The sequence below is a fragment of the Cyprinus carpio genome, chromosome B21 (genome assembly GCF_018340385.1).
Source record: "Cyprinus carpio isolate SPL01 chromosome B21, ASM1834038v1, whole genome shotgun sequence".
Taxonomy (NCBI): domain Eukaryota; kingdom Metazoa; phylum Chordata; class Actinopteri; order Cypriniformes; family Cyprinidae; genus Cyprinus; species Cyprinus carpio.
In genome coordinates, this window is record NC_056617.1 from 16,829,326 (window position 1) to 16,857,098 (window position 27,773).

The 27,773-nt window shown below is 35.6% G+C and overlaps 3 protein-coding genes across 4 annotated transcripts; 1 reads left to right on the top strand and 2 right to left on the bottom strand.

Moving 5' to 3' along the window:
• Positions 1 to 2,905: 2,905 nt before the first annotated feature.
• LOC109045376 (trafficking regulator of GLUT4 1-like) lies at positions 2,906 to 12,055 on the bottom strand. Of its 2 annotated transcripts, none has more exons than XM_019063235.2 (4): positions 11,923 to 12,055; positions 4,589 to 7,823; positions 4,244 to 4,367; positions 2,906 to 3,959 (listed from the first exon to the last, which is right to left on the bottom strand). In XM_019063235.2, the coding sequence occupies exons 2-4, from the start codon at positions 4,952 to 4,954 to the stop codon at positions 3,952 to 3,954; spliced, it is 498 nt and encodes a 165-aa protein (XP_018918780.1). In that variant the 5' UTR covers positions 4,955 to 7,823; positions 11,923 to 12,055; the 3' UTR covers positions 2,906 to 3,951. The 2 variants fall into 2 exon arrangements, with proteins under 2 accessions (XP_018918780.1, XP_042604047.1); XM_042748113.1 differs by having other exon boundaries at positions 11,928 to 12,014.
• Positions 12,056 to 13,111: 1,056 nt separating this feature from the next.
• On the top strand, positions 13,112 to 14,355 carry cb21h17orf97 (chromosome B21 C17orf97 homolog). The gene is made up of 2 exons (XM_042748112.1): positions 13,112 to 13,490; positions 13,956 to 14,355. The coding sequence occupies exons 1-2, from the start codon at positions 13,298 to 13,300 to the stop codon at positions 14,309 to 14,311; spliced, it is 549 nt and encodes a 182-aa protein (XP_042604046.1). The 5' UTR covers positions 13,112 to 13,297; the 3' UTR covers positions 14,312 to 14,355.
• A 1,629-nt stretch (positions 14,356 to 15,984) lies between these two features.
• Positions 15,985 to 26,423, bottom strand: LOC109045624 (apoptosis-inducing factor 3-like). The gene is made up of 19 exons (XM_042748384.1): positions 26,197 to 26,423; positions 25,517 to 25,592; positions 24,822 to 24,931; positions 24,595 to 24,704; positions 23,777 to 23,821; positions 23,593 to 23,674; positions 23,413 to 23,525; positions 22,449 to 22,535; positions 22,271 to 22,362; positions 22,002 to 22,132; positions 21,496 to 21,611; positions 21,349 to 21,420; positions 21,118 to 21,181; positions 20,942 to 21,018; positions 20,748 to 20,865; positions 20,104 to 20,202; positions 19,933 to 20,008; positions 19,740 to 19,844; positions 15,985 to 17,099 (listed from the first exon to the last, which is right to left on the bottom strand). Exons 1-19 carry the CDS (start codon positions 26,213 to 26,215, stop codon positions 17,060 to 17,062), a joined length of 1,632 nt encoding a protein of 543 aa, XP_042604318.1. The 5' UTR covers positions 26,216 to 26,423; the 3' UTR covers positions 15,985 to 17,059.
• Positions 26,424 to 27,773: the final 1,350 nt, after the last annotated feature.

Sequence of the window (27,773 nt, forward strand, 5' to 3'; positions counted from 1 at the left end):
CGGCGGGGCGGCCCGTGGCGCGGGGGCGGCCCCCCGCGACAGTTTAAAACTATCACACAGCGGTGACATACGCGACGTTTGGCCAGCCGACCAAGTGCGCGCGCACAGGACCAACCACAAGGCTGTGTCGCGCTATGCGTTTACAAAGTTTATTAATGATTTGATCAGAGGCATATCCCTGGCACATCAAACCTTTATATGCGCACATAATTTTGGTGGTCTGAAAAAAATGAGGTATTATTATTTCAATTTAGGTTTCTAAAATCTTTACCAGCGAATTGTTCTGTGTCTGGCACACGCTCCGCGAGATCAACCTGCCGGTGGGCGGCCGATCAGCGAGTACAGAGCACTGACGCACCCGAGGAGGGGTGCACGATGTGCACGCGGAGGCGCGACCGCACGACGGTGCAGCGCACGGGTGCCACATCACCGAGAAAACCCGACGCACGGGGGCTCGCCTGAGCACCGCCGAAGCGCCCGCCCGGGCACGCCGTCACGCCACGTGTGCTGACGATCACACCAGGTGCAAAGCGGACATGCGCGAGATCGCGCTGCGAGAGACGCCGGCCAGGCGCGCACACGGAGGGTCGGCAGACGGTGGCGAGCACGACGAGCAGGCCCCACCTGTTCAACGTGCAACCCCCATTCCTCTCCATTAACTAACAAAGGTTCACAGAGTGCTTGTATGTTGTTAACCTCACAACACATTTCTTAAGTTTTACTAATGTTAGAGAACCCTCCTCTGTCGAAAATATAAAATTAAAATTTACAACAACAAAAATGAGGTATCTTAATGACTGAATTACACGTCCAAACCAGTGCCATATCATCTTATTTTATAACCGTCAAATCATCAGTATCACAGGTCATTTCATTTATATAAATAGAAAATAGAATTGGTGATAAAACACACCCCTGAGGAACGCCAGTGTATAAAACCAAATTCTCCAACTTTTTTGCCGTGGACAGTCCCGTAAAAAAACTATTAATCCATAAAATGGTGCCACTTGCAATTGCAACTCCTCCAACCTCCTCAAAAGAATATTTATGTTCACAGTATTTAAAAGCGGAAAGAAAAAATCCATAAATAAAATCCTAACACAACAATCTGCCGCATCCAAGTATTTTCCCAATCTTATCCATCAGAGTGAGGGTGGCATCTACAACTCCACGCCCAAATCTGTAAACAAACTGCAAGGGATCCAATTTCCCAATCATTGCTTGGGAGAGTTGCTGACAAACTACTCTCTCCATGCACTTACAAAAGCACAGATTGTTAAAGCCACTGGTCTGTAGTCTATAAGGTCATTAGCATGTGTCTTTTTTGGCAGTGGAATAATGGTACTCTCTTTCCAGGCCTGAGGTATGACATTACAATCAAACTCCCTTTGGCTGTGTTGCACATTCCCTCAGCACCTTCCCCTTTATTCAGTCAGGACCTGTTGTCTTTTTGGGTTTAACTCGTAATAAAACCTTTTCCAATGTCTTTTCCTCTATTATTATAGGGGGAAATACTGGATGCCCTAAGGGAGTCCATTTCTAATCAGAATTAGTATTAAAAAAAAACTGATTCAATTCAGTAGCAAAACCGGCAGAATCAGAACACTGAATATTATGTTACTTCTTCTGATTTCTCCCTATTATACTATTTAGGCCTTTCCAGGCCATCTGCTCATTGCCCATTTTAAACTTTTCCTCAACCTTCCATTTATACTGCCATTTAGCATCCTTAGTTTTTTGCTAAATTTTCTATTAAATTTTTGCAGGAGTTTAACAGCATGTTTATCACCATTTAAAAAAAATAAAAGCTATTTTTTTTTAGATTCAAACAGTGTTTAAGATCCTTTGTAACCCAAGGTTTGTTATTAATATTAGGGTAACGTTTTACACTTTTTACAGGAATAACACTGTATACATGAAAATTCAACATATCATCATCATTTCCACAGCCCTTTAAAAACAAATCCCAATCTGTAACTTCGAAACAACCTTTTAGTGTTTCAATGGAATCAAAGTCCCATACCTCAATAGACCTGGTTTGCACTTTCTCAGTCTTTAGTTTTTTGCCTGTACTGAGTCCAAAAGAAGAACAGCATTATGATCAGATCAACCCAGAGGGGGACGTACCTTAAAGATGTAAGCACCAGGTATATTTCCATAGCACTGATCCAACGTGAATGGCCAATGTTAGATGGCAACAACACTGCACATCAAATATAATGTAAATTTTTTTTAAATGACCATTCTGATTAAACTGGAGAAACTAAAGCAATATATTATGAAATATTGTAAAATGTTGTAATATACACTTTATATGCTCTGTGGTATTGGCCTCTGCATCAAACCCATTTACAACACGCTCAAAGCTTTTATCATCCTAACTAGCCCCAAGTGACCACGCAGCCATTAGTGGAGGTTTGGATCATTTATGAACAGGAAGCAAACGAAAGTTCTGTGGTTTTGGAAAATACATGCTGGCTACAGATGTCTTTGTGGGTCTACATGTCAAAAATATGAATAACTGCAAAATTATGTCTTATTATGTCTGAAGCACTACTAAAAATAAAATTGTCCACAAGCAGTGGTTTCTTCGGTATGGGTCTTACAATATAGACACCAACTTACACTTTGATGCGGAAATCGCTTAAGAATAACCTCCATTTGAGGCAGATAATGACTAAATGTAGAGATGAACGGAATGCACTTATGTGAAAAGGATATCAATTACCAGACGTGCTTCCCCTGATCTCCGTTGCTCAGGAGGCTGGATGGCTGATAGCAGAACAGGATGTACTATAGCTTTTTTCAGTCTAGCATTCACAAGTAATTCCTGTGCTAATGGAACGCTTCTAAACAATCTGCAAAAAACACACTTAAACTAGACCATTAGGTAAATTTGGTTTAATTTCAACATGCTAAAATATGGCACCGTATTAGCAAAAGACAAATTTGCACAATTCAAATTTTCATTTTAGGCATGCATGTGCTTTTGGTTGAATATAGCCCTTGTTCATGTCTTACGAGTTCAATACATATATTCAGTACAATATTTTTGCTACACCCATCTCACACTGCATTCCTCCACCTTGCATCCTTATGATCCTACTCCACACTTCCAAAAGGCTATGAATCAAAATGACGAGGAATAAAAATAATTTTCTAAAAAGAAATGTAAAAAATAGGTTTTACCCAAACACAAAAGAGGATATTTGAACCCACTGACTTTCATGCTATGCACAAAAAGACACTTTTCAAAATATCTTCTTTTGTGTTCTACATAATAAAGAGAGTAAATAATGACAGAATTTTTATTTTGGGGTAAATTAGGCCTTTGAGCTTTAACAGATTACATAAAATGTATATTACAAGAATACAAAAATAAAAAAAAAACAGTGCAATTGAAAAGTTTAATAAGTCGTAAAAGAAAAGGAAAATAATATCAACAGATTCTCATTCTCAGAACAAGTCACATTCTTGTTATTGCAACATGCAATACATTCGCGTAATATAATGCACTTGCACTATAGATTAAAAAAAGTGATAAAAATGTATAGATTTCACTTTCATTTTTCTTTAAAAGAATTCAAATGTATTGAATCCAACAATATGAACAGCTGATTGTAATATTTCATGTAGATCATAATTTTAAAAAGACAAAGCCATTTAAGATTTAGTGCAAAATTTTTTGGTGCTAATGCATTGCTGGATAAAGCAAAATCTCCAAGACAGCAACAGAAATGGCTGGAAGATAGGTTAGAAACAATTTTTCAATGATCACGAGTCATTGTCAAAAAAGCAAAACAAAAAAAAAACTTCAGTTTAACACTTTATATAATATAAATTGATATTTAAGCTTTTTTTCTTTGAAGGTTTTCCCATGGCATTCATCGTCCATCTTCTTTGGTTTTAGCTCCAATACCCGTTTACATCAATGCTCATAATTATGTCCAACTAATACTCTGGGAGAGAGAAAAGGAAATGAGAGAGACATTTTAGTGTATGATCTTAATTCAACTCGGCTGCAGACAACCAATGCCTTTTTAAAAAAATAATGCTATTTGCATTTTTATAACTGTTTTATAACAATAGAAATCAAAATACAATCAAAAATATTAGCTGTATTTTTATAATACTGATACTGACAGTTTCATGTTTTCAAAGTTGAGTTGGGTGCGACATGTCCCCGATATCTACTCCCCTGTGTGTGTGTGTGTGTGTGTACTGAAAAAGAGATATAATTTACCTGTTAACAACAGATAAAGGACTATAGCCAGACCCACAACAATGGAAACGATACTAAGCAACAAAGATAGTCGCCCAAGTCTTCTGGCCCCATCATAATCTTTTGCTTGTATCATGGACCGAGACTGAAGCAGAACAGAAAGAAAATCATGGATAAGTAGGCCGAATATATGGTGGCCCCATTATGAAATATTAGGGGCCCCGTGAGCCACCAACAAGAAGGGTTTCTTTTACTTTTTTTAATCGGCTTTCTAATTTATTAGGCTTCTAAATGTGAAATCTAAAAGTAATTAAGTTTAATTCTAAAAGTAGACTCATTAAGTTGAACTCCAGTGACACCACTCACCATATGCGCGAAATAAAGCGCGAACAGGTTTATCGGAACGGCCGGGCAGAAGCAGGAGACCACGGCCACCCACATGAAGCTGCAGGGCTCGCGTTCCGCGGGCGTGGGCGACGACGCGCGGCTGAAGCTGACCCGCGACAGAGAGCAGGGCTCCGCGGCAACGTTAACCACAGTCTGTTCATCATTTTGTTCCGCTTCAAGACACTTCACGAGGCGTGAATCAGAGGGCGAGTGGTTTAATTCTCTTTTCAGCTCTTTGTCTGAGATGTCAAGAAGTTTCTGAGTATCTCCAAAATCGGTGGACTGCAGCGCGGCTCTCTCGCCCAGGGCACCTGTCGCGTGAGGGGCGTCCGTATTAATATCCATCTCTAACAGAATAAATCCCCTTGTGTAAGAACAACATCAAATACACACTCTTATGAAGTTATCACGATCAGCATGAGATCTTGAATTTAATCCAGTTGCAGAGCAGAGCAGCTCGAGCGAGATTCAGATTCGTACACCTATTGGACATCCATGCACTTCATAAATATTTACCACTCTGGTCTTACATTGGACATGCGAATCTGGACACTTTGCGTAAATCGATCAGTTTCCATTGGGCACGACGAAAGGGTATCTGATTGGTGGACTCACACGCGTTAATTGACGCAAGCGTACGTCTCTTTCATCTGTGGACCCAGACGCTTTAATTAATTCGTTTTGATCTGATTGATGTTTTTCTTGCAAGCTTTATTGCAGTGAATAGTCTACAAACCAAGCTTTATCAATTCAGTCAAGTTCTAATTTCGCAAAATGTAGTTTATGATAATGAAAAGTGAGTTTACATTAAAAAAAAAAAGAATCCCGTGGGAGGTTAGTTTTGGTAAGGAAAAAAAGCACCTGAGTTTTGTAAATCCAGTTGTTAAATTCTGTGACTAGTGACTGGTCTTTGTGTGAATGTCCACACAACTGAAAGACTTTCTGAATGTATATACATGGTCTATTTTAAAAAAAGAACATTTAAAAGATGAAAAATAAGAATTAGGGAGAACCGAATGATGGGTATTGTGTGAATATGTAATAATAGATCATGTCAACATAAAAAATAATAATAATAATAATAATTGTAGTCTGATTACAAGTAGGGGAGAGCAGGTGAGTTGAGCCAGTTTTTAGTGTGTTTAAACTGAGCACATGACAGTAATGGGTCCAACTTAAATAAACACTTAAATTATGCATCCTTGGGAATAACCACTTTGGGTCTAAAATAAACTGCTTTCAAAAAAAAACAAAAAAAAACAAAAAAAACAAAAGTGGTCTCTACCCTAGTGAGGGGTAAATTGAGCCTATGGGAGAAGAAGGTGAGTTGAGCCATATGGAGATAAACTGTACCACTGATTATGCTAAAGTAAAACTGAATATTTTCACCTCATGCTGTAACAAAGGAAGAAAAATTCTACAAAAATGACTTCTTAAAATCTATATGTGAGCCTTGTGATTGACCATCCATCAAGAGAGTTTCCTCACCTGTGGCTCAAGACGCTCCCCAAGCACATATAGGTTTGGATAATAGAATGGATGGATGACTTCTTAAAAGTTGCATTTAAAGATGGTTCACAATGGGTTTTTTTTTTTAGTTTTTTTTTAATTATTTAAAAAAATTACAGAACAAAAAGTTCAAATTGAAGAATTAAAAAAAAAAAAAACTGCAACTGACCAGAAATGGGCTATAGTACTCAACATCCCACTTAGAAATGTTGCAGGGAAATACAATTTCATAAAGAAACTTCACTGGCCAATTTTCATAAACAAGGCCAATTTAAAATTTACAGAACAAAATCAAGTTCAAAATAAAAAACAAAATCAGAATCATGTTTGGTGTAAAATGAATGAAATATAATGTAGAATTACAGTAAAATAATACTCTATAATCATAAGGAGGAGATAACAGTATATATATATTGTATCTAACCTCATATTAAAAAGAGAACATGCTCTGTTCGGATCAGGGGCATGGCCTCTCTCCATCACAGGGTAAGATGGTTAAATCTTCAAATGTGTGGTAATATCACCAATTTTGTTTAAGGTCGTGTAGAAGCAAGGGGTGGCTTAACTTCCCCACAGGCTGAAGTACTGAATTTTGAAACCTGATTATATGTAATCAGTTACTACCCAGAACTAGAATGGTTTTGGTTCCTCCAAAATTAGCCATATTTGGAGTAACCTTATTGGACCGTTGTGCATTTGCTGGGTGCTGTGACAAATTAATGTTAAAATGAATAATTTAACTTTTTCATATTCATCCATTCTCTTACAAAATGATTAAAATAATCTATGTATTTTTATTGGTGAGACACAAAGTTATCTTCACTTGTAGCCTTTTTTGTCATATCTTACAGCATGTGGACATAAGAGTGATAAAACATGGAAAATGTTCAAGAATGAGTAAATTTATCTGCTTGATAAACATGCAGTAGATCCAACTCAGCTAGCCTTACTGACCACTAACGCCCTCTATCGGTCATATTTGACATAACACTTAAACAAGTGCAGGACAACAATAGTTTAGGCTTATAAATATCGTTATTAATACACCCGTCAGCATTTTACAGACGAGTGACAACTTGCCCCGACCTAAAAATGTATTAAAATACACTTTTCTTGAGAACATCGTTTAACATTTCAGTTAAAAGCTTAATTTTATACATGACTCTTGTATGAAACTGATTTTTGTTTAGTTGTTTACTCAACAGTTTCAGTTTAATGCTGGGCAGCAGCTGTTGCAAAGGCTAAATGTACAGAAAATTATTTTCAATGACTTCTGCCAGGCATAATATACTACATACATAAAACACTCATTTATTAGTTAGTTTGATATTACAATACAATAAAAGACCATAGACTTAAGTTCATATTTTTTGGTAATATGGTTAAAAAATTTATATGGTTGATTTTTATCAAATTCATGACAAAAATTTAACATTTCTCTAAGAAATATTTTCTCTATTTAAGATATTTTCTGCTTCAATAATAAAAAGAGTGATTTTTTTTAAATATCAAAGCTCTATGACAGAGATGATCCAGAATGAATAAGATCCACAGCACTCTCAGATGAAAATGGTGCATGCTGGGTAGAGCTGACCACAACAGTTCTTCAGCTGGCAGCTTTAGCGTCAGGACAGGGTCATAAAGTTTGCCAGAGAAGAACTGCGGTAGGTCAGCCAATATTCACTCATCAGCATCCAATACAATCCTAGAAGATAAAAACAAGACAGAAGATTACTTTTCAAAAATAACGCAAGATATGCCATTTTCACAGAGTACCATCAAAATACCAATATGACATTTTCAACTAAAGTTTCAACTAGAACATACAGGGCTGAACAACAAGGATGTTCTGCTGTCTCAGGGTCAGTGTGAGTATTTCGGATTGGTTCACTGTCATTTGCCCAAGTGGGTCAGTGCAATATCTAATATTTTTAATCAAGTACAAACCTAAAAATGTGAAGTTCTGAGACACTCCGTGGCAAATTCTGCATGTCAACTTTGTAAACATGAATTTATGACATTAAATTTCTGTTTAATCATACACTCTAACAAATGCTGGGTTAAATACAGTTAAAAAAAATATATATATATATATATATATATATAGATATTATATATATATATTATATATATATATATATATATAGATATATATATATATATATATATATATATATATTAATATATTATATATATATATATATAAAATAGTTTATGTAAGAAACATACATTTGACTGAAGTGTAAATTACTTTGTTTTTATTAATAAATTTAAATTATGTAAAAACAATTTGAATTCATTTTTCATCTTTACTGTCACAGACTGATTTCCAAGCTTATGTAAGTTAAAATGTACCATAATTTCAACTCGTGTAACAAAGGAATAGTAAAAGATTTATTGCTTTGAAGAAAAAAAAAATGCTTTTATCATTATTTCTTCCTTACTACATTATTTCAGATAAATAAGACTAGTTATTTTTTTCTTCAATATCTTTTACACAGTTTTGGAGGACATAAATCTGAGTAATAATAAATCTAAAATCTGAATAGTTCTTTACACAAGTTGTTGCACATTTGTGAATCATTCTTACGTAAATTCACAAAAAATAAAAAAATAAATAATAGAACAATTTGCCAATCATGATGTTTGAGTTTCACAAATAAGGCCCAAAATGCCCATCATTTCTCAGATCCCCAACAAGACATGCCGAAACAAACTTCTTGCTTACAAGCGTGTTTTGTCTCAAAAGAGTCTATACTTTCCATCGCACAGAAACATCACATATACTGAATCATGCTAACTCTATGACACAGACTCAGGTTGCTCGCACTTTCCGTCTTGTTTCCCTCCCCGTGCTGCGTTTGGTAATCATCTACCATTCTTTCTCAGTACTCCGTGTCCCTCGTTCATTCCACCCTCCCCCATCCAGCAAGCCGGCGCAGACACGCAGACATGAATCAGCAGGCACTGGGGGTGGAGGCCAGAGGACAAGGTAAGGCCTTCAGAGCACAATTCAGACATAATGTCATCTATGATGCACAGAACAATCACAAACACGATAAACAGTTTAAAATTATGCATGACTCAAATGCTTCATTCTCTCATGGGAAGCTTAAAGGGATAATTCACCAAAAAAATAAATAATAATTACATTTGTCATGCACTTTGAGGCTTTTCTGCCCCTTGTCCCTATCCACTTATTATGTTTCAATCAGAGCAGCTTGAACAACTTTCTAAACATCTCCTTTTATGTTTTACAGAGGTAGGTAGGTCATATTGGGTGTAGAAATAACACAAATTTGAATGAATGAATGACCCTTTTAACTATTAAAAGTGGCATCATTTTAAAATATGTAGATATGATTCAAAAGTCCCAGACTCACTGAATAAAATGTGCCTGCGGCGACAGTTCTGATAAATTATATTTTGTTGCTTCTTGCATGTTCCCCATCTGGCAGCTGTGTGCATCACAGCAGTTTGGAAATGAAATGTTGGTTGAGTGGTGCTATTTTAAAATAACGTAATAGCTACACTACATGTAACCGATAGTGTTAATAAGTGCACGCGTGAGAGAAACATTCAAGAGAGAAAAAAAACTAAGGCCTCAATAATCACATAAGGGCTGACTTTGGACTTGTGTATTATAAATTATTTATGTGGTAATTAGTGGTTATAAGTCATTATTTAGCATTTATTCTACCTCAAAACTCTTACAAAACTTATGCTATACAAATCTCCTAAATGAAATGAATGGATGTTCATTTCAACACAATGAAATTTCCAAGGGTGTCGCAGCAGTGCAAGCAAATGAGCCTGGATTGACGATGTTTGCATATCTGAACACGCTCGTCTCGTTCCCCCGTCACCAGTCGATCTATTGATCTGGTCTGGGTGTACACAAGCTGCAATGCGTGAATGGAAAATTGAAACATTAAGGTCAGTTCACTATTGCTAATGGTTAACACACTAGCCTACACTGTTAGCACTAAAAAAATGTGTCTTATGGTACTAAGACATGTTTGACCCTTGGTATCTAAAGTGTTTGCACAAGAACAAACAATTAAACTGCTCAACTTCAACCAACGTGATCAGTTGGCCTCCGCGAGCATACAGTTAAACTCTGACTTTGTGCCAACGCTGAGGTCTTTTCTCAGAGCTGACAAAGTGATATCTATGAACAAACAAAAGACTGAATCAGTTAGTGTGTGAGTACTGAAGAACAGGGTGGGAAGATGTCTCCATCGCTCTTTGCCGTTTAAGGGCGGAGGGGAAAAAATTAAAATAATCGCACTGCGAAGCCCGAGGCTGAATCAGATGTGACCGAGTACTGACTTGCCAGGGATTCTGCAGGCAGGAAAAATGGTAGCCATTTTAACGCACTGGCATCAATACAGAAATATGCCATTTTGTATTTAAAAAACATACTTGTTTTTTCTTGTCAGCATCATGATAATTATTACTTAAGGAAGTATGGTGCACACATACCTCACCACTGAAACCATCTATAAAAAGAAATGTGGTTTTGTCAGTGGTTGATTTTAAGCAACGCAACCCACCTTCCAGATCCACAACAGGGTAAAGTGCAGTCCGAGTTTATAAATGGACTCCTCAAACATGAGGAAAAAGGTGGCCACGTTAGCTTTCTGTCTCTTAAAGGGCTGTAACTGCATAACAGTAATCAGATTTGAACACCAATTCAGAAGAACTGTCTATTTTTGGACGCCTGGTCGAAAAGCGTTGACTTGCTTATCTTTGACTCAAAAACGAAGCTGGCTGGGTATCAACCCAATGATACAGACACAGAATGTCACAAGGAGCGTCTTTTCAAGGATTTCTGCTGATACGCATTGTCTTAGTGTTGCTAATACTCCAAGCATTTGAGGCCTGCTCTTCACACACAATCTACATGCAGAATATAGTTTAAACAGCACATTGTTCTTATATAGATTTTATTCTAGTTTATATTTATCAATTCTCTTTAAAAATCATGAAAATAAACCATGCCAGTATATTCAGAGGCATTTAAAGGTTATAAAAGTTACTTAACATCAACTCAGCTAAACAATAGGCAATTATTATTAACAAAAATTATATTCAATTCTATTTTTTTTTTTTTTTTTTTTACATAGCCTATAGAATTACCCAAAACAGTGTATACATGAAATAGCTGAACTATCAGAGCATATAAAGCCTATAACGTTTGCTACGTCACTTCCTAAATCTGTAACATTCCACTGAAACCTTCAATGACCAGCAAAACCGTTAAATATCGAGCAAAAGCTACAGAGATTTCCTCATCAGAGGTGAATGAATTACATAAGGATGTTCTTACCCAACCAAATCAGGAAATACACTTTAGCAGACACGTTGGCATCTGTGCAGCAATAAAAAAAAGGACTGACGTGATTGTACCGAATAACTCAACGTGTCGGATTAGATTTTCTTGAGAGAACTTTAAATACATAATACACACACATATATAATTTGCGCCCTCGAGTAAAGGCTTTAGTAACGTTAGGCTGGAAGTTTGGCCGGTATAATGGAATGAAACTTATGTAATGACCTCCGCCCGGTATCCAACATATTCGATGATGGCCAGGTCTAATATTATAATCGTATATTCTGTCGCGAATGTAACGCGTATTCGTACCTCTGAAGAATCAGGGTTTTTTCCGCCCCACCTAAAGTCGACTGCCTCGCCTTTCCCCGGAGCTAATAAAGCTGTTCCATCTCAAACCCCCACAGATTGCGGATTAGACTGACTACGAAGCTGTCTGAAAAAGTTGATCAGCATAAACGCTCACCTCACCGGTAAAGTGGCTCCTCCGTTCTCGCCTCTCGCGTTTACCGGCGTCTGCGATCAGCTGGCAAATGGAGTGACGCGATTAGTAACAGCTGGCCACTGGATCTGCGACGTCAACGGTTCGTTATGACGACTGTCTTCCGTAGATTATGAATGACATCCGCTTCAGCCAATGTTAAGCCTCGACTCCTAAGAAAGGGGGGCGGGACAAAGTGGCGCCAACCAATCAAAATGATTCCTGCTCAGCCAATAGTCCGTACACGTGAAAGTTTGCAGTACATCCCCCAAAGTTAATTTCAATAAAATAATAATTTAAACATGCCAGGTGTATTCATTCAATAGACCTATAAAGATATGTAAAAAGCAGGCTGTTATAAACAGACATTGCTCTCAAAAATGTCTAATTTTGTAGAAACCATATGTGAGGGACAGAGAAGTCAGGAACAAGCAACACAAGCTTTCCACTAAAAAAAAATGGGTCTTTATTTGAACTCCAAATGCCCCCCCCGATCCACCACCACCAGCAAAGTCAAACCATTCAGACAGAAGAAAAAAAAAAACTATAAACTAACATCTCAAATGAACAAAGCAACAGCTTCTAAAGGGAAAGATGGGCCCATTACAAATTAAGAGGGAAACCTATGAAACTTTACGTTCAACACAAAGGCCTAACATTGAATAAATCACAATAGATTTTTTTAAGAGCAATGCAGAATTGTTTTCACGCATGCAGAAACAAAAAGGGTCTGCATCTGTAAAACAAAATGTCAGTAAAAACGCTTGGCGGCTGTTTCTCCTTTTGACCTAACCTTTATTACTGTTGCTAAGTTTAGCTGCACAGCACCATGTTCTTCTCTCTAACTGATGGCCTTGTTCTAAACATAGAGTCAGTGTCTGAGCCAAAAACAGGTCGTATGATCACTTTTGAGTTGAATATTTATTGCTTTATAGTACTAAATGCTAACTCTATTACTGGCTTCTGTACAAATCTAATATAATCACAGCTTTTCTTTTGTGCAGCTTAATAAAATGGGTGATCAAATAATCTAGATATCATGCGCACTGTTATTGCACTGCAAGTGGTAAACACCTCTACTTATCTCAGATACGTATGTGTGCGTGACTGTTTTCTCCATTCCTATTGGGCACGTAGGAGGAGTTCTGTTTCCATGGAGATGCGTCATCACGCTCAAACAACCTTCATGCTGACAGAACGCGGAGTTTTTCGCGCTACCAGCTAGCGAATTAAGGATACTTTATATTATAAATGTTACATTTTAATTTTGTCATAGTATCTCTTTTAGTTCTTATGAAACTGCTTTGAGTTAAAGTTCATTTGGAATGAAAATAGGACGTCAGTAAGTAACGGCTGAAGTATGGCATCGTTTAGAGACAGACGGATTAAAGGCGCCTCTCAAACAACGAACATGCGCGAGGATATTTCAGTTAAAAAAGAGTTTCACGTTCCACCTTTGACTGCCACAATGAAAGAGAGCAAAAAGAAAAGGAAAGACACAACAAAAGAGAAAAAGAAATCGAGGAATGGCATTAACCAGGCAAGGGATTCAGGTGAGTTGGTTTTTAAAAACGAGAGTTTTGAATGCTTTACCTGGTTACTGGTGGAACAATAAATAAATAAATAAATATTATAGTATAATATATAAAAATGTAGCTGTTGGACAACAAAAAAATTCTAAAAGCGTTGATGCATTGTCTCTGAAATGTCAAAAGTCAAAAAAATTTTTAGTTTAAAATAATTTTATTCATTTTTAATGTTTAGATAATTTATAATGTTTATATATTTTATGGTAAAACAAGGCATTGTTAATTAGGAATACAAGTTTTCCAGTGCTGTCAAATCAATAACATTAATTAAACATTTAGGCCATTTCCAAAGTCTGTCTTTAACTGTATTTTACTGTATAGTGTTGATTGAAAGTTGCCTCCTGCAGTAGTTGACCAGTGGGTTGCTGGAATCGTTTCAGAAGCATTGTGATATATTTTAAACCTTCTATAGTTTCTCTGTTTCTCTAGAGAAACTCCAGACAGAACAGTGGATCAACGGAGAGATGAGTGATGCTCAGTGCAATGCTCAGGCCAAAGAACGTAAGAACAGCAAATCCAAAAATCCCAAGGATGTATCAGAAGTGGTTCCAGCAGAGGAGGACAAATCTGATTTGACTGATCTCGAACAGGACAGCTTGAGGTGGGAAGGAGCTCTTGAAGACCCCACTGCAGAGGCCCAACGGTTGGAGGTCTACAGAGCCAACCGCCATAAACGTTATATGGCATCAAGACAGGCTTTTCTACAAAATATTCAGACTGGTCTAAGCATAGACTCAAACTCTTCAAAACTAAATACACGAAACAAGTCTGGAGTTTTAACATGAAGAACTTATTTCATGAAATCTTACAATCAGTCATCTATCATGTGCAGAGACTACAATGTATATTGCTTGCCTTCATTTAAATTTTTTTATAATTAAATTATTAAAATATACTATATAATACAAAATATTTAAATAATATTATTGCATATTACTTGCACACACATACACACACACACACACACAAAATATATTTGCATAACATACATTTATTTATTTATTTATACACTACCTTTAAAAAGGTTGGGATCAGTACAATTTTATTTCATTTTTTTCAAAGAAATTAACACTTTTATTCAGGGTGCATTAAACTGTTCAAAAGTGAGTTAAATATGTTTATAATGTATTATTTCTTATAAATGCTGATCATTTGAATGTTCTATTCATCACAGAATAAAAAAACACACAAAGTAGTGTTTTTAACATTACTTTAGAATGAAATTATATTAAGAAGTGTTTCCTCCTTTAAAATAAATTAAATTTGAAAAATTGTTTTAAATAGTAATATTTCAAACTGTTACTGCTTAAGAAACCCCAAACTTATATATTCACATGCATGTATAAAACAAATTGAAATAATTAATGTTGATATCAATTCATGTAAAAAGTCCAAACCTGTAAAACATTTTTTTTTGCTCTTAAAAGGTTACAAATATGAGTATGACAAATGTGCTATATTTTTAAACTGAGTAAAAAACAAGACATGAACCATGAATGAGTAACAGTGACTAAAACTGCCCAACCAGTGCAAACGATACACTTGCTTTGCAGCACATTGTATGTAAAAAGAGCCTGGTGTGTGACTGTCTTCTTACTTTTATAATGGGGACTCAAGTGTACATTCCTTACTATGCTGTATCTAAAACAGTGATGTATAACATTATGAACTGAAACTGTACAATATGGTTGCCAACCTGATTTCACTTTTTTTTTGCAAGTAAATTGGACCTATTAAAGGGCTCATCCATTTGCATGTCATTAATAATGCATCAGCACTGCAACATGCTTCCTGATAGAAAAATGGGCCATCATGGAAGTCATCACATTGCTTATCAGCAATATCCGCCTTTACAGAATGTCAAAAAGTCAAGTATACCAAAACTATTCCTTGCTTAGTGTGCATTTTGTGGATCACTGCTCCCCCTTAATAATAGCTTTAAAATGTAGTGTTGTTGTTTTTTTAACAAAAACTACAGGCAGTCCATCTAACTAATTAAAGGTATACTCCACCCCAAAATGAAAATTTTGTCATTAATCACTATGTTGTTCCAAACCCATAAAAGGTTTGTTCGTCTTCAGAACACAATTTAAGATAGTCTCATAGACTGCCAAATAAAATACACTGTCAAGGTCCAGAAAAGTATGAAAAGCATCGTCAGAATAGTCCATCCAGCGACGAGAATACTTTTTGTACGCGAATAAACCAAAAATAATGACTTTATAGACACAGAGGAGACAAATTGTTGAATAAACTCATTATTTTTGTTTTCTTTGTGTACAAAAAGTATTCTCATAGCTTCATAACGTTACGGTTGAATCACTGATGTCAGATGGAGTATTCTGACGATGCTTTTCATACTTTCCTGGACCTTGACAGTGTATTTTATTTGGCAGTCTATGGGACAGTCACAGGCCTCCCGGTTTTCATCCAAAATATCTTAAATTGTGTTCCGAAGACGAACAAAGCTTTTATGGGTTTGGAACGACATGGGGGTAAGTGATTAATGACAAAATTTTCATTTTGGGATGGAGTATCCCTTTATGTGATTGTGGGAAATGTTAGATAGACTTTAACAATCTAGTGTACTTGATAAAAAGATTCTTTTCGATTCTCTGCTACAGAACTTCTTAAGGTCTAAGCTCTATTTCATGGCCCACATATCACCTCCAGATTTGGACTGTCATTTATGACCCATATATCTCTGCACAAATTCTTGCTGATAAGAACAGAAGTGAGTTATGAGGATTTGGGATTGAAAACTGGGTTGCGTGTTAGAAGAGAGAGAGAATAAGAGGTAATATAAGAGAGCAGCTCAGCATTTCTTTTGTAATATGGTCTTTTGTAACATGTTTGTCCTGCTCTTTTATATATGCTCCCCCTTTTGTGACCACCGTCACATTCAGCATCCATTGCTCAGTGTTCATCTAATCCTCCTAAGCGCTCTGATTGGACGTGCGCTCATGATTGTCTATTTTTCCACTACCCATGCTCCATTTCACAGCTTGATGACCAACAACGCCACCTAGATCTATCAGAGTGACTGTACGTAATAACTGATTAACTCTATTACATCTACTTTTCCTTTTAAACATTGAGTAAATGAGCTATACGAACTAGATATTTACCAAAAAAAAATTTAAAAACCTAAATATATCTTAATAATAAATACAGATTAAAATAAATATAGGATTGTGTTCATATTCAGAAAAGTGGATCTGAACCTGAGCTTACTGGCAAAATCTCAAATTTTCTTTGGAAGCTCAGAGAACTGCAGCAAGAATAGTATAAATGCTTCTCATTTTTTCATAGTCGTATGTTGGTAGAGGTTCTCCTCTCTGAATATCAGTGTTAAAATGGCAAACTCTTTGTGAACTGTGTACAAATCTCTTAAAGAGACATACTGTAATGCACTGGCCTTTATAAATGTTACAAAAAAAAAAGTCTTCTGAGTAAAGGCATGATTGGATGGGATGGACTGTGGACAGAATGGCTGAATTCTGATGATTCGGAATTCAAACTGTTGTTAGTGGTCACATGGGCTGCAGCTTCAGCCAGCTAAGGTCATCTGACCTTTAAAAGAAAAAAAAGCTCAGTAAAAAAACATTAACAATAAAACATAGCTCTGATGGTATGTGAGGAGCACCTAGCATTTCACTTCATAAATGACTACATGAATTGTGCATTTGAACAGTATTTCAACAATTGGGTACACTCATATCAGAAGAAGAATCCATACCAGTTTCACAAACAATGTTTAATCTCCATATGGGTGGTACCTCCTTTTCCTTTTCATTGGCTGCATCTGAAATCACATACTCCCTGTGTAGGTACTTTTTTTGAATAAGTAAATGCTCATTTTATAGCATTATATAGAATGAACGTATGTAGTAGTATGAATGAAATCTGAATATACTGCATTTGTCATATTGTCACTGTCATGTGACCTACCAGTGTCAGCTGAGTCACTTCACTGCTGTTCACAAATCCTTTCCCTGTGGCTTCATGGGATAGTAAGGTAAGTGTCCATTAGATGCGGAAATAGTAAGTAATTTGTATACTTCCACATAGCTTACTGTTTTAAGAATGCTGTGAATTTGGACATACTGCTATTTTCACATACTGTTTTTCGTCTATTATATAGTATATATGGAAGTATGTGATTTTAGATGCAGCCATTGTTCAGAATAGCATATGACACTCTCAGAAAAAAATGCTACAAAAGCTGTCGCTAGAGTGGTACCTTTTCAACAAATACTAAAATGTAGAGGTTGACCAACTGATAGGTTTTCCAATTAATCTGCACCGATAGTCGATTGATGGAATTATCAGCTATTGCCAAAAATCCATGCGTTTTTTTTTTTTTTTTTGGGGGGGGGTTGCATCCATTGTGGGAGGTCAAAGGTCAAATGTCATTATACAGTATGAGCTACAGGCGAATCACTGATGTTTGTTTTGACACATGATACTGTGCGCATACAATATCCAGTAACACTTTATTTTAAGGTGTCCTTGTTACAAATGTTACATGTACTTACTATTATATTAACAATAAATTATGCATAATTACACGTAAGTAACATATAGCAAGTGCATATAGTTAATTAATATTACTCAGTACTTAAATGTATAATTACACTGTAACAAGGACACCTTAAAATAAAGTGTAACCCAATATCCATATGTATGGAATTTCAATGCTATGGCCTTCGTGTAGATATTTAAAGATTTCCATCTTTAAGAATGACTGCAGATATGAAATGGTACAATATCTTTACAAATTCAGAAAACTTTACAAATTGACAACATTTTACAAAACGAGTCCATTTGTAACATTAACTAAGGTTGATAAAAGCTGTAGAAGTACTGTTCCTTCTTAGATTGTGTTAATAAGTTGCTACAGTTAACATTAGTTAATGAACTATGAACTAGCTTTAAAATGGTCAATATATAATTAATATATAATTTGTATATATTTATTTAGTTATCCCAATATGCTCCTTTTAGGGGTAAAAAGGTCCAAAGATGTAGCTTTTGAAAGGGAACCACCCCAGTGACAGCTTTTCTACCCTTTCTTTTCTGAGTGTACCATACTACTATAATTATTCATGCAATATCTAGTGTGTACACTGAGCAAAGTACATATTAAGTATAAACTTATAATCGCTTTGGGGCTGGAGGAAAATAACATCTTTATTAGTTTACCATCCAAACCTTGACTCCTTGGTTGTATCCGTTGTTTAGAAAGATGAATACAATCAATAAGGAATAAATGATTCAGTGAACCTTTAAAGAGGTCATATGATGCGATTTCAAATTTTCCTTTCTCTTTGGAGTGTTACAAGCTCATGGTGAATAAAGAAGATCTGTGAAGTTGCAAAGATTAAAGTCTCAGATCCAAAGAGATATTCTTTATAAAAGTTAAGACTCGTACACGCCCCCCTGAAACGGCTCGTTCTAACACGCCCCACATCTCTACATTAATATGAGGGAAGATTTGCATAATGCCACCCAGATGTTCACGCAAAGAAAGAAGGCGTACTTTTTATTCTAGTTGTAGCCATGTCGTATAGACGCTGTGTGTTTCACTGTGAAAGTGAAACTACTTTGTTTGGCCTTCCAAAAGTGGACGATATCTGCTTCGTCATGCCTGGAGCTGATCCGTGCTGGTCACCGAGGAAATACATCAACTTTGCACTGTGGATGGCGGAATCGGCTTTCACCGTGGACGAAGCGGCGTCCAGCCCGGGGTCGTCACATGTGGTTGCGCTGTGTGACGCTGTTTCGTTGAGAAAGCGAAACTACTTTGTTTTTTCCTTCCAAAAGAAAACACGACTAGAAATCATGTTTATATCACGTTTATAATGGGTTTTATGTTTATGTCTCGTCGCTCCGGCCGGACAAGGCATCACAATATGTTAAGAGGCATAACATTTCCGTCACACGCTTGAGGCATTCGGCCAATCGCAACGTGCTGGATAGCTGGCCAATCACAGCACACCTCGCTTTTCAAAGAGATGAGCCTTGTGCAAATCAACGCGTTTCAGAAAGCGGGAAATAATAATGTACAGTATGTGGAAAATAATGTTTTTTTTAACCTTAGACCGCATAAACACATTTCATTACACCAAATACACAAAATAATGTTCTTTTTAGCAGCATCATATGACCCCTTTAACAACATACTGTAACTGATGTTAAGTTCTCACTCACTCTGCTTCGGCTTTTGTTATCACTCTTCCTTCCGCCAACCTTTCTGCCACCACAGAGACAGCCGGTTCAACATTCAGTCCTGCTGCAGCCACCACCTCATCATCCCTGCAGTTCAAAGTACACAGCCAATATTTCAAGCTTTAAATAGAAAACAGGTATAAAGAATGGATGCCACAAACCTACAGCTTCTTACTTGAGGTAAAGTGCCAAAAACTTCATGTTCTCAAATCTCCCTTTCAGCACCATCTCAGTGTATCCCTCCCCGTAACCTGCGGATAATGAAGAATAAGGACATAATTACATACATATACCTGTATTTTACAATCCACAAAGCATGATTAGCATGTACATTAAAAGGGAGCACCAGCATATCGAATAGTTCTCCCCAGCAGGACGGTCCAATAGAATGGCACTATGTTTAGCTCCACCTCCCTGCGCAACATGTTTAAGGCCGCAATCCTTCCTAATAAGGCAAAAGTTATAACGAAATGAAAGACATTTGAGCACTACACAATTATATATTTAAAGACCAGTGATGCACCAATTTTTTATTTTTTTTTTGCACCAGTAAAATTCTTCAGCAAAGAGACGCCTCTCAATACTTCAGTTGAGCTACTGTTCTAGCATAATTTTGGGTCTAAATGAAGTGCATCCACACTGTTGGCATGTTTACCTGCTGCAGCTTTACCGAGTTGCGTGCACAGAATAGATGCTGACATGGTAAAAACACATCATTGGAGAAGCGTTTTATCAGTGAACCGAAAATATACGGCCAAAACATGAATTGTCAGTTTTTGGAAAAACTGTTTTGTGAGGCAAAATAAATAAATAAATGCATACAGACAGACACATTTTTAAAAATCATGTTTTCAGCAGAATATTTTTTATTGTCAAAAGTTGTTGTATCACCCAAGTCTTTTTGTTCATGTGTATTAGCTTTATGGTGTTTATATGTTAAAAAATTCCTAAAAGTTGGCAAAATTAGCAGATATACACATTTTGGATTACCATGTGCCTGCGCTGTCTGCCAGTGGCCGATGCTCACATTCTGGCCTTTTGCCATTTTGAGAGGAAAGGAGGTCAGATCTCCTGCACAGTAGACGTCTGTTATGTTGGTCCTCATGTACTAGACAGAGAGGGACACGATTAAAGATTTTTGAAGTGTGAGGTTTGAGCTCAAGGAAATTGGTCATAACACTTACCTTATCCACAATTACATAGTTCTTAGAGTCCATCCTTATTGGACTCCCTTTCAAAAACTCTGAATTGGGATTGACACCTTATATGGAGATAATTGGCGAGAAGAGAGAATAAACCTGTTGTTCAGATTATTTAAATTCAAGAAGCACTTTGTTCTTAGTTCGACGACTGTACATACCAATTCCAGCGATTAACAAATCGGCTTCTATAGTGATACCGCTCTTCAATTTCACAGCCTTAACCTGTAAAAAACAGACATAATTAACCAAATGAAAAAGAGGCCATCATCCAGTTAAGTGTTCTTGTTAATGTATTTCAGTCAATTAACTTCCAAAATAAATTACTGATGTGTTGTTTTTGAAAAAAAAAAAAGTAAAATTTTTAGAACAAATGACCCTGTTGACTTTACCCTCCTATTTTGTCCTTGAACCTCTGCGACGGCATCATTCATGTAGAACCTCACTCCTCTCTCTTCCAGCATTTAAAGAACAAATAAAGCAAAGTAAGAAGATAATCATTAAGCACATATCTGATATCAGTATGACTGATAACATACCATCATGGTGACCTTTCCTAACTCTGGGCCAAGAGTCTTCTGATAAGGGAGTTCACTGCTTCCAATGATCGTGATACTACTGGCCATATCTATCATATAGGCGGCCACTTCCATCCCCAATGCCAAACACAGAAAGATTAGATATTATGGGGGGGAAAAAAACATGTTGAAAGAATAATTGTGTCATCATGCTCTGTTCATACATTGATAGCAGACAGTTACCAAAAATAAAAAAACGTTATTACAATTTAAATTATATTAATTAAAAAGCATCTCACAAAAATACTTAAAATGTTGACATTTAAAGACATTTTGCATAATATTATAAATAGCTCTGTTATTTCTATCTATCTATCTATCTATCTATCTATCTATCTATCTATCTATCTATCTATCTATCTATCTACCTACCTACCTACCTACCTACTGTACCTGTCATGATTCTTCTTTGGGATACATCCATAAATTAACTGATAACATTAGAGTGTTTGTGTGTGTGTGTGTACCAACAAAGGAAGTGCCCACAACGACTGTCCTGCAGCCCACGCAGGCGTAGTGGATGCACCGAGCATCCTCTGGTGTTTCCAGCATTAGCACATTTTCCAGGTCCACACCAGGGCAGTCTAGGCTTTTTGCTCTGAAGAACAAATATCAAGTAATGTGTAAGCTCTAGAATCTGGGTGGACCAAAGTTTAGTAAAAGATGAAAAACAGTATTGTATCTAGACATATGCAATAAAAAGTACAGTTAAATAATAGTTTATATCAGTAATTACCTGCATCCTGTTGCAATAAGGATTTGGTCATAGCACTGGATTAAGCCATCATCAAATGTCACTGTTTTCTTGTTAGTATCTATTGATAAAGCCTGCACAAAGTACAACTCAGATATTGTCATGTGATTCTTGGTGTAAGTACTGGTATAAATGAGAGAGACACAAGATTAACTCTCACCTCTTTTTTCAGCCAGACCTCAATATCATACTTGTGGAAAAACTCAATTTTTCTCATTAGGAGACTTTCGCTCTCAGCATTCATTATCTAAAATGAGATTGGGTTAAATATTAATAATAGCAGGCTGTAGAGGATTTATCACATCTGTTTTATACACAGAAGGTCCTGGGTGCGAGCCCCAGTGGAACCATGATTTTGGGACAGTTGTAGCCTAATGGTTCAATTCTCAAACAGGTTCAATTCTCAGTACAAGTAGGGAATGTAGGTGGGGGAGTGAATAAACAGTGCTCTTTTCCAACTGCATTACCCACAAATGAGGTGCCCTTGAGCAAGCTCACAGCAAAAATGTCTGCCCACTGCTCCGGGTGTGTGTTTACTGCTCCTAATGTTTGTACACTAACTTGGATGGGTTAAATGTAGAGGACAAATTCTGAGTATGGCTTACCATATGTGGCCTTCACGTCACTTCATTAAAATGTGAAACAGATATGCTGTGGTGGCCATGCTGAATTTTTCATTACTCCATTCATCAGTGTCACATGATCCCTCAGAAATCATTCTAATGCTGATTTGGTGCTCAAGAAACATTTCCTGTTGTTATCAATGTTGAAAATACTTGTGATGCTTAATATATTTGTGGAAACCGTGATACTTTATAAAAACAAATATAGCATGTTCTGATTTAATCCTGGAAAGTTGGAAAGCAAAAAAAAAACACATACAAGCAATATTACACAAGCAAAAATGTTGATCTGAATTGCATGTGATAAATTTTACACAACAGTTCAATAAACTACAGTTTCACAGAGTCAGTTACAGTCAAGTGAAGCAGAATCAATCACTTGTGATTCATTCAAAATATAGTCTCAGTTCCAAAAGTGTTAACAGATGTTAACAGCAACTTTAATATCTTTTTCCTGCAAAAACAATTCTAGCAGCAGTTTTCACAGATCTCACGGCTCACCTTGCTGAGTCTGGTTTTGTCGTATGGAAGGAGGTCGTCTCTAGATACCATGATAATCCTGCCGCCGTAGTTTTCTTGCCGTAGTGTCTCAGCACACATTAAAGAGGCTGCGCCTGCGCTCAACAATACACAGCAACATTAAAACTGTCCACATAAATCAGCAAATCATTTTTCTCTCACCTCCTCCAAGGAGCATGACAGTATGTAACACCACTTGATCTCTGGCTCCCATCCATTTAATACGTTTAGGTTGACCCTGGATCTGCACAGAAAAGATTGTTAACATTTTACTCTCAGAATTTTCCTAATTTTGGTTTCATACATTTAATGAAGAAGATAAAATGTCCATATGAAGGTACTTTACCCTTTTCTTAACAGACACATAAACTTTGTTGTTTTTGACTTTCACCTGTCAAGAAAAATAACAGATTAAATCAGTTTTTAATATGTTAGCCTGTACACTACCACCAGAAGTTTGAAATATTTCAAATCTTTTTTCATTTTTTTTAAAAGGTTGGTCAAAAATACAGTAAAAACAGTAATATTGTGAAATATTATTGAATTTAGAACATCTGTTTTCTATTTTAGTATAAAATGCAATTTATTTATTTGGCAAAGCTAAATTGTCAGCATTATTAATCCAGTCTTCAGTTTCACATGATCCTTCTGATTTTTAGCTCAGTTTTTAGTAACTGTTATGGTATTGTTATGCCTTGGTGAGAACAAGAGACTTCTATCAAACACATTAAATATTCTTAATTATTCCAAAGTTTTTGTCAGTAGTGTATGAAAACACTAACTCCTTACAAAGCTAATTTTATATATTTCATTTATAATAAATAGTCTCATATTTATCTATATAGCATATTATACATACTTTATATAATATATAAGTAAAATATTATATGAAGAGTTTATTTGCAAAAACAAATAACTGTTTTTTAAAATTTTGAAAAATCATGTTTTTTTTATGACGTTATCATGTTTTTATTGTGTTTTATTGTGTTAGTTAGCTGCAGTTATTTTTTAACCTAATCAAAATAACCCAACTGCAGTTTGATTGAGATTAATTGGGATGCACAATGAAAAAACATGAGTTATCTGATTTTGCAAATGAACTCTTCATATGGAATTCTTAAAGTCTTTACGTTAAGCAGTCAAGAAACATATGGTAATACATGCCTTGTGGCAGGGCAAACAGTCAATTCCAGGATACTCCTCCAAGTCACCGGTCTTCACATTGAAACAGGAACCATGCCAGGGACAGCGGACCCTGTGACCCGACAGCACCCCTGCAGAGGAACCGCAAACACACTGTAATACTACAAGCTCACAAGACTTTTCCCTCCCATGTTATTTCTCTAAGAAGATGCAAGCCAGTAGCACCAAACAGATTGGTAGTGAGCTACCTTTGCTCAGTGGCGCACCATAGTGTGTGCACTGGTTACTGATGGCACTGTACACCCCATCACAGCGTACCAGCAGAACATTGTGGTCACCGACCTCCACCTCCATCATTCTAGATCACAAGATCAACACACATGCATCTTGAGTTTTACACAGTGTGAGTGTCCTTCAACAGCTTTATATGTACAAAATGGTCACACTTTATTTTGGGGACAAATTGTCACAATTAACTAACTATTAACCTCAAATTTGCCTGAGTAAACTCTTAATTTGCCGTTTATTAATAGTTTGTAAGGTAGTTTTAGGTATGGGGTAGGAATAAGGGATGGTCATGCAGACTAAGGCATTAATATGTGCTTTATAAGTATTAATAAAGTATGCTAGCAATATGCGTGCTAATAAGCAACTAGTCAATAGTGAGAATTGGTCAGTAAATTAAATTGTAACTATATAAAATATACAGAATGACAGTATAATTTACAGCATTATAACAAAAAATCTAAACTGATGATGATGCAACTATTTGTAATCCAGTTTACATATGCAAATAAATAAAAACAATTCTTATTGATTTTTAAATGATTCTTTTGTCTGTTTTCATTTCTAAAATATTAAAACTTTCATTAAAAAAATATGCATATTAAAAATATAATAAATTTTTTTTTATGAAAATGACAATCATTTATGTGGAACCTACTCTCCATCTTTGAGTTTTGCCTCATCACATACGACATCTGTGACCTCTTCCACTGGTTCCAAACCAGCCACTAAACCTAGAACCATAACAGCCCGAATAAAATAATAAATGACATCACTCATAGCAAGAACACACAATGAATCACAATGTTTTCAACACCATATAATGAATTACATAATCAACAGCATAATCATACTGTCAAAGCAGTGAACTAAGAATACTCCATTAAATAAAATAAAATCAATAAAAGTTATTTTTCCTTTTTTTCATTAATGCATTTACAGTTCATAGTATTCTTTTTATTGCTGGGGGACAATTAATCACGATTATTCTCATCCAAAATAAATGTTTTTGTGTACATAGTATATTTGTGTGTACTGTGTATATTTATTATGTATATATAAATACACACATACAGTATATATTTAAGAAAAATATGTTATGTTTATATATTAAATATATTTATATATAAATTATATGAATATAAATATATACATGTAAATGTTTTCAAAATACTGTATGTGTATGTCTTTAGATATACATAATAAATATGCACAGTACACACACATATATTATATAAACAAAACCTTTTACTTTAGATGTGATTAATCGCAAACACTAATTCTTTTATTGTAGAAAACAAGCGAAAATAATAATATAACAAATGATTGGATGCTTACCTGCTTGTAACTCAGACATCACAAATTGATCAGTAAAAGAAGATTTTCTCCAGTAAATGTTTTTGAAAAACTATCCTTTCTGTGGACTGCTGTCATACAATCAAACTCTCGGGACGGCTGTCATGACTGTAATGAGTGGTTCACAAGTCCTTAATCCAGGAGGCCAGACCTAAACTTTAGGCTTTTCATCATTCAGATGCTCAGACTCACTCATGAATTTGGTTACTCCAAAAAAAAAAAAAAAAAAAAAAAAAAAAAAAAAAAAAAAAAATACAGAAAAAAATGGGGGCCAATTTAGTGTTTTGGAAGAAAAAAAAAAAAAAAAAAAGGATATTGAGTTTCCAAAAGCCAGTGAGATTGCGTGTAAAGAGAGCATTTAGTTAAAGAGCAATGGCATTTGTTGTGGTATAACAACAGAAGAGAGAACGGCTGAGCAAGCAGCACACAACAATAGACATGTGCACAGGGCAAAGTGCGTGACTCTGCACCTCTCTCTAAAACACTGACACCCCTGTTCATATGCTCCCTTCAAGATACAACTGATCTAAACTGACCTTAAAGAACTTATACTGACATAAAGAATTTACTGTAAATAATGCAGTACTTTACAAATTGTAGTCCATTACTGATTACAGATTACATGATGAAAACTGTAGTTAGTTACGTAATCTAGGTTACTCATTTTACGTAATGTATTCTGACTACTTTTTAGATTACTTTTTGTCTAACTTGTTTTCAACTCACCAGTAAATGTGTCGTATTGATATAAAAAAGCAAAGAGAAGGAAAATATATTCCATGTTTTGATATCAACATCATAAAATGCATTAAACATTACAGGGTTTCCCCAAACTGGGCTAAGAACTGCAGCGGATTTGTGAGTTGATATAAAGATAATAATTAATTAAATCATTAAAAATGTAAAATAAATGATTTAAACACTTGAACATTTAAAATCAAAATATTTAATGTTTATTTGTTTGTCAACATGGCCATTAATGACATTGAACTGTACACATGCAAATGAGTTGAATTATTTAATGTTAAATTATTGAAATATCAAACCAACATTGATATTGCAACATTGTCTTTCTTTTGTACAGATCTTGTAGTTGATTTATTTTAGTTTATTTATAAATATTTTGTCTTTTTTATAACTATTTAGCATTAAACATTGATCAACAAATGACATTATTGCTGACATTATTTCAATAATACAGAATATACAGTGAAATACTGATCTCCTCAAATAATTATAGCAGCAAATTTACAGACAGGAGAGAAAAGATATTGATATAAGAGAAGCAGAACATCTAGCTAAAATTATATTTTGATATTACTATACTATATTATTACTGGATGAGGTTTTCAAAATGACATAACTCCTCACAGAATAATGTTTTAAACTGCTAAACATCTCTAATACACAATAATATTTCCAAAAAAGGATATATTAAATTGAAAAAAAAAAATTGCTTCTACAAACACACTTCAAATCAAGACCTTGCTGGCAAACTGGGACACTTTTATATTTTTTTTTTTTTCAAAGTTGGTTAGACAGCATCAGTCTTTCTTTAT

Coding starts and splice junctions, on each gene's coding strand:
- LOC109045376 (XM_019063235.2), bottom strand. CDS start 4,954: ATGGATATTAATACGGACGCCCCTCACGCGACAGGTGCCCTGGGCGAG. Junction 4,368..4,588: donor CGCTTTATTTCGCGCATATG/GTGAGTGGTGTC, acceptor GTTCTGCTTCAG/TCTCGGTCCATGATACAAGC.
- LOC109045624 (XM_042748384.1), bottom strand. Junction 23,526..23,592: donor TGTCATGCTCCTTGGAGGAG/GTGAGAGAAAAA, acceptor TGTTGAGCGCAG/GCGCAGCCTCTTTAATGTGT. Junction 19,845..19,932: donor TTTTTGGCACTTTACCTCAA/GTAAGAAGCTGT, acceptor TTTGAACTGCAG/GGATGATGAGGTGGTGGCTG.
- cb21h17orf97 (XM_042748112.1), top strand. CDS start 13,298: ATGGCATCGTTTAGAGACAGACGGATTAAAGGCGCCTCTCAAACAACG. Junction 13,491..13,955: donor TAACCAGGCAAGGGATTCAG/GTGAGTTGGTTT, acceptor CTGTTTCTCTAG/AGAAACTCCAGACAGAACAG.